The sequence below is a fragment of the Poecilia latipinna genome, unplaced genomic scaffold (assembly GCF_001443285.1).
Source record: "Poecilia latipinna isolate Pla-1442-1.1 unplaced genomic scaffold, P_latipinna-1.0 Scaffold1699, whole genome shotgun sequence".
Lineage (NCBI taxonomy): Eukaryota > Metazoa > Chordata > Actinopteri > Cyprinodontiformes > Poeciliidae > Poecilia > Poecilia latipinna.
Window position 1 is genome coordinate 168,437 of NW_015114315.1, and position 5,872 is coordinate 174,308.

A 5,872-nucleotide genomic window follows, 5' to 3' on the forward strand; every position below is an offset into this window, starting at 1 on the left:
ATCTTTTATCCTGAATAACCAAGAAAATTTATAATCACAAATCAATAAATACATTCAATAAATGTAATAAACTCATCATAACTTAACTGCACACTTACTAAAGTTTTATGTCAGTAAGTGGATTTCTGATTACAGCTCATGAAAATACCACCTTGAAGATTAAACTTTGCAACAGACTAAGAAAAACACCCAGATTTTTATATAATAGTACAAGAAGAAAATTATTCACTTACGACAGATTTCCGGAGTTCTCCATGAAACGCAAACACCAGCATCATTGCAAGCTTGAGCGTAAGCTGCAACAGCTGAACAGAAACACTCGCAGTCCCCTCCAGTGTCACAGGCACATGTGTCTTTCACACATTTTTCATAGAATGGAGTGGGTTCTACCTGTTTAGGCATTGAAAATCATATGTCTTTTTTGTCTCTAATACTTCATGTGTAACATTTTCATTGCAAGAGCAACCATTGCACTACCTTAGAGTGGCATTCTTTGAATGTGTCTCCATTTATGATGTTGCACTTCATTTTTGCCCAGTGGTCTCGATGATGTGCTTTTTCACAAGCATCAACAAGATTATCCACATCTGAGCAAGAGCTGTCCCCTTTCCAGCTGTTTGCAAACTCTAGTGGGCTGCTCACGACCAACCCACTCCGGGTGGTGAAGTCGTTCTCTCCATTGCCATCAAAGTTTCCACACAGGCCACACACTTCGCCCTGCACAAACATAAACAAGTCAGTCATTGGCATATCTTATACCATGTTTTAATATTAGCCTCAACATTGCCAAGTTTGTAGTTTGTTCTCATAATCAATTGCTGAGACTCACCATTGAAGTTAGTTGAAAAGAAAATATCCATCTCTTACCCAGAAATCAATTACTGTGACGTACCTTGTAATCTGGTTCCAGTTTGATAACAAAATATGTTTTGCGATCCCAAATCACTTGTAGACCAAAGTCGGAATGTACTATAAGATAGAACCCTCGATTTATTATTTCATATGGTTTATTGGTGCAATTTTCCGAAACTTCCTCTTTAACAGTGCCATCTGTGAGGATGATCACATATTTCTGAAATATAGAGAAGATTTCACTCTTTGTAAATCATGAACACCATTCTAACACAATATTTATTATTATTTGAGTTCTTTGCCTTACCCCAAGCTGAATCCTGACAGTTTTAGAACATGTTGTCCCCGTTGATCCACATGGTTCATCTTCTGTGATGACTTCAATTTCATTCTCTACTGTTTTATTAGAACATTTGTTCTAAACAAATAAATGTTTTAAATTAGTTTCCATTAGTACTGAAAAATTATACATTATGAAACTCTAGAAAGTATTCTTGCTTTGCAACAAGTGCATCGTTTGCATTAGTTTGTCTGACAGAGCAGAACATATGTTTTGACCTTACTGTCAATAAATATTCTTTACCGTAAAGAATATTTATGCTTCAAGAATTCCTAGCATTTACCCTTTGGAAAAATCTTACATGCTCATCCAACATACAGTCTCTAAAGATATTACTTTGTTAACATGGACAAAGTAGTCGGAGTACTTCTCAGAAGTCCAGAGTAATTATTTGATGGCATTCTTTGCATCTTACCAAGTACTTTTTTTTTTACCTATTTAGTAAAAGTACCTATTTATCTAAAGGTAGCTATACGTTTAGATAAATAGATTTAAGATTTTATTTAGTGTTTTTATTATTAACTTTGAACCTTCATTTTTGCGTCACAATGGCCTCAAGGTGTCAGTGAGGCTGAAGCATTTATACAGTGCAAGACAAAAACAATAACTTTTCATAATTGTGTTACATTACAACTGCAAACATCAATCTACTTTGATATGATTTTGTCTGACCGTCCACTGCAAACAAACAAGCTCATAATTGTGAAGTAAAAGTAAAAGTACATATTGCTGGTTGTATGTTGTGAATAACAATCTGAAGGGTGATTTGTGTAAATGTGTTTAGCACTCTACTTACATATCTCTAAAAAGGGAAAATAAATTTCAATGACATTTGTGGATGTAATCTGACAAAGATGTGAAAAAGCTTAGGGTGTAAGCTTTTTCACCCTAGCTTACACCCTATTCAAATAGGAATATTCAATTCTTATTTGAATGTAAAGCTACATTCAAATTTGAATGTACATTTACATTCAAATTCCTATTGTGTTTTGTTATTGCACATTAGCCATTTCATAGAAAAAGAAGAGTTTTAATAATAATTAAACCACAGCTTTGAAAATATGTTGTGTTTTTTGTATAAACTTACCTTGACAGCAACATAGGAACAGTCTCCTTGAAACTCATAAAACTGATTATCAAACGTTCTGTGATGTCCACTTCCATAAATAATGCAGCTCTGTGAACAGTCATGTGATGTACATGTCCACTTCCCATCTCGACAAGTACTAAATAGGTAGAGTAAAAGCAAAACAAAATAAATGTATTATCTTCAAATTTTAAATTTTCAACAAAATGTTTTTTTATATAATGCAGCACAAACTGCATAAATATTTTTATTTATTTATTTATTTATTTATTTATTTATTTATTTATTTATTTATTTATTTATTTATTTATTTTTAATTTATTTTTTTACCAGCGGTTACAATCTTGGTAAACTCTGTCTCCAGGCTTATATAATTGACCATTGTGCTTGCATGGACAATCCTCTGTCTTTTTCACACATGAGCCTTTACCATCATCAAACTGGCCAGGAGGACACATGCAGCCAGATACACATTCTGATGCATCCTGGGAAGGAAATGTAGAGTCATCAAGTCAATACACAGCAATTAATCATTCTCAGTTTTCACTGTAGGCATCATTTCATGGAATTAGACTATCTCAGTCAATATTGAATCAGATCTACTTTCTCAAGTGGTTAATGGTATATCAACAAAGACAACTCTTCAGAGTCCCACCAGTTTTGGCCGTATGAAAGTATTGATTTGTGGGTTTGAAGACACTGGGCCCCCTAGTTAAGAACTGAAGAAAAAAATTACTTATAAACTAAGGTCCTGTTTGTCTGATATAAAAATGCATGTGATAATCTCAAACATTTAACAGTAGAAAAAAGCAAAATACTTCAAAATAAGAGTTTTAATCATGGATACATTATAACAGTTTTTACTGAGGGAAACAGTATTGTCCCTAAGAAGTTGGACTATTAATCCACATCAAAATAATCAGGAGATGATCTCATCAAAGATCAACAAGACAACAACTCACACAAGCATCATCATCCAGATTCAAACAACGTCGAACACAGTGTGGTCTGTGGTTAAAAGCTCTGCCAGTGGAGCAGTTGAAGTACACTTTTGGATGAGGACATTCTGTAAACAGAAGAAATGCTCTCAACATACACCGTGTCAACTCAGTATCAATGTTATTGGAAAGTAAAGAAATGAGAGCCCCAATTACCTACCTACATTCTGGTTTCCCCGGGAATGGCAATGAAGCCTTCCATTGGCACACACACTTGGAAAAAGAATCAAATTCATACGATGAAATAGACATGCTGTTCAAGTTACAACCATTTTATTCATGCTGGACGAAAATTTAGCCGCTACTTAAAGTTTCTTCTGACTCACCAGTGCTCAGATTTGAAGTTGACAGACTTTCCTGCTTCAATGTAATCTTCATTATGGGAACAGGAACATTCTTCTTTGGGTACACAAGTGTCTTTTTCATTCAGATAGAGACCATCAGGGCAGAAACAGCCAACCACAGGCAAGAAATGTGAAGTGCAGCTCCGCTGATCTGTGCTCAGTGAACTACAAGTCAGCTGGCATCTCCGGTGATTGTAAGTGAAGATCTGAGTTGATGGACAGCTCTTTGTGTGTTTCTCTGTTTTGTGGATAATGTGGGAAGATTACCTGACAGTTGCAAGACTTACATATGACGGTTAATGTGTTGTCATGAAACTTAAAGACACATTACCACATTGGTCTCCAAAATCTGTCACAAACTTTCCCTTTGCTGCACAAGCTCGACCATAAGAGGTGAAGACAGCACATAAGCAGTCCTCGCTTTTCTCACAGCTGCAGGTGGAGTAAAGGCAGCGCTGCAGAGAAAAGAACACTTTAACAAAATTATAGTCCAATAAAACAGAATTAAAATCTGAAAGAAGAGGTTGTTGTTGTACCTTGTAGTAATATTCAGGATTCACCTCTGAATGGCAATTTGCAAATGTACCATTTGGATTTCTGAGCATTTCGCACCAGTGTCTGGCATAATTCTCTATAATAAAATGTACAAATATTTTTACACTTCCAGTAACCTGGAATATACTGAATACAAATTAAATATATATACTCACAAAGCAAGAAAAAAGAAAAGCTATATTGTTAAACAGATGATCACATTGGTTTTCAATTGGCTGGAAAAAAATAACATTGTTAAATTTATTTTTTACCAATTTCCATGCTGATGGAACAGGGGTCTGAAAGTATTCTGCCTGCATCTGGGCATGTGTGGTCGGCCTTCCACGAGTTACCAAATGTCACTGCAGTTCCTTCTTGGCTCCCTTGAGGAGACGTCATGTCATCATTCAAAGCCATGTTGTAGTTTCCACATAAACCTGAGGAACATGTTCAGAACAACAATAAGTCACCAAAGTGTCCAAACTCCATCACATTTCCGTAATTTTTTTGTATCACCTCCTCTCTGGAATATTTTCTTTTATCTCAGATAAAACCCAGTTATCTAAGTTTTTTTTCTCTTGACAGTACAGAAATGTCTTATATATAGTTTTTTATAGATTGATAAAACAAAGTTAACACTAGTTAGATGGAAGAAAAGGAAGAACGGAGTGAAAGATGTAGGATGGAAGGACAGACCCAAGGAGTTAAGAATTGAACTACAGAAACAAAGTAAACAAGAAAAGAAAAAAGAAAGGATAGAGAGAAGAAATGAAGAAAGGATACAAGAAAAAAGGGAGGGTACAAAGACAAAAACAATTCTTATACAAGAGTAGACTATTCTTTTAATAGACAAAAACAAAGACAAAAACAATTCTTATACAAGAGTAGACTATTCTTTTAAAAAGAATAGTCTAAGAGTACAAATATTTTTCCATCCTTCTATTTTTTCCATACATTCCCACAATCTTTAAACACTGAAATGAAATGCTACTCTTTCCCATGTAATTCCTGACTGCATAAGAACCCTGTCTGGTTCTGATTATCATATAACATATGGTCTATAAAGGAAGTTGGCTAAATTAGAGGAAAACATAAAACTCACCACTTGTCTTTTCTTTGTAGCTGCTTTCCAGACTGATGTAGACTTGCATCACAGGAACACGCTGGATCTGAATTTGGAGGCCAAACTTGGCGTTGAGCAAGATATGAAAGGATGAAGCATGAAATATTCTGATGTCCCCTGTAAATAATGTCAGAAAAATCACCTGATGTTACACAAATAGAAAGTCCATTCCTGAAAAAAGGAGCTCAATTAAAGCTTGCTTCTCATCAGACCCACCTGAGTAATATGGCAAACTGATGTCCTCCATATTCTGTTGAACTTTTCCCTCAGATGTAAACATTAATACCTGTAGAAAGACAGAACCAATTATGAGTGATCTGTAGATATTAGTGTGAACTGAGAATGTAAATACTAACATCTGTATTTTACTCACATTATCTGTGCCCAGATGGATTTTAAGAGCCTTTAGACAAATATCAGCTCTTTTTTGTGCACACTGATCCAAATGGGCCCGAATAGTAAAGTTTGGACTTACTCCATCCTGAAATATATAAAACGTTTGAGCACAGAGAAATTTTCACTTTCATGTCTGGTTTGTGTTAATTATCAACAATAAAAAATGACACACTATTTACCTTGCTCTCCACCTTGGCC

At 35.0% G+C, this 5,872-nt stretch overlaps 2 protein-coding genes across 2 annotated transcripts in view; both read right to left on the reverse strand.

Moving 5' to 3' along the window:
- The window catches only part of LOC106964655 (activating signal cointegrator 1 complex subunit 2 homolog), a 6,600-nt gene extending 6,524 nt beyond the window's left edge, over positions 1-76 (reverse strand). The window contains exon 1 of the mRNA XM_015060289.1: positions 53-76. Within this exon, the coding sequence (XP_014915775.1) occupies positions 53-76 (24 nt within the window). The remainder of the gene's footprint in view (positions 1-52) is intronic.
- A 3,523-nt stretch (positions 77-3,599) lies between these two features.
- Positions 3,600-5,872, reverse strand: part of LOC106964656 (mucin-2-like) — a 10,039-nt gene continuing 7,766 nt past the window's right edge. The window contains exons 5-11 of the mRNA XM_015060290.1: positions 5,652-5,788; positions 5,495-5,564; positions 5,258-5,395; positions 4,428-4,592; positions 4,158-4,252; positions 3,953-4,076; positions 3,600-3,859 (exon numbers count right to left, since the gene is read on the reverse strand). Of these exons, the coding sequence (XP_014915776.1) occupies positions 3,600-3,859; positions 3,953-4,076; positions 4,158-4,252; positions 4,428-4,592; positions 5,258-5,395; positions 5,495-5,564; positions 5,652-5,788 (989 nt within the window). The remainder of the gene's footprint in view (positions 3,860-3,952; positions 4,077-4,157; positions 4,253-4,427; positions 4,593-5,257; positions 5,396-5,494; positions 5,565-5,651; positions 5,789-5,872) is intronic.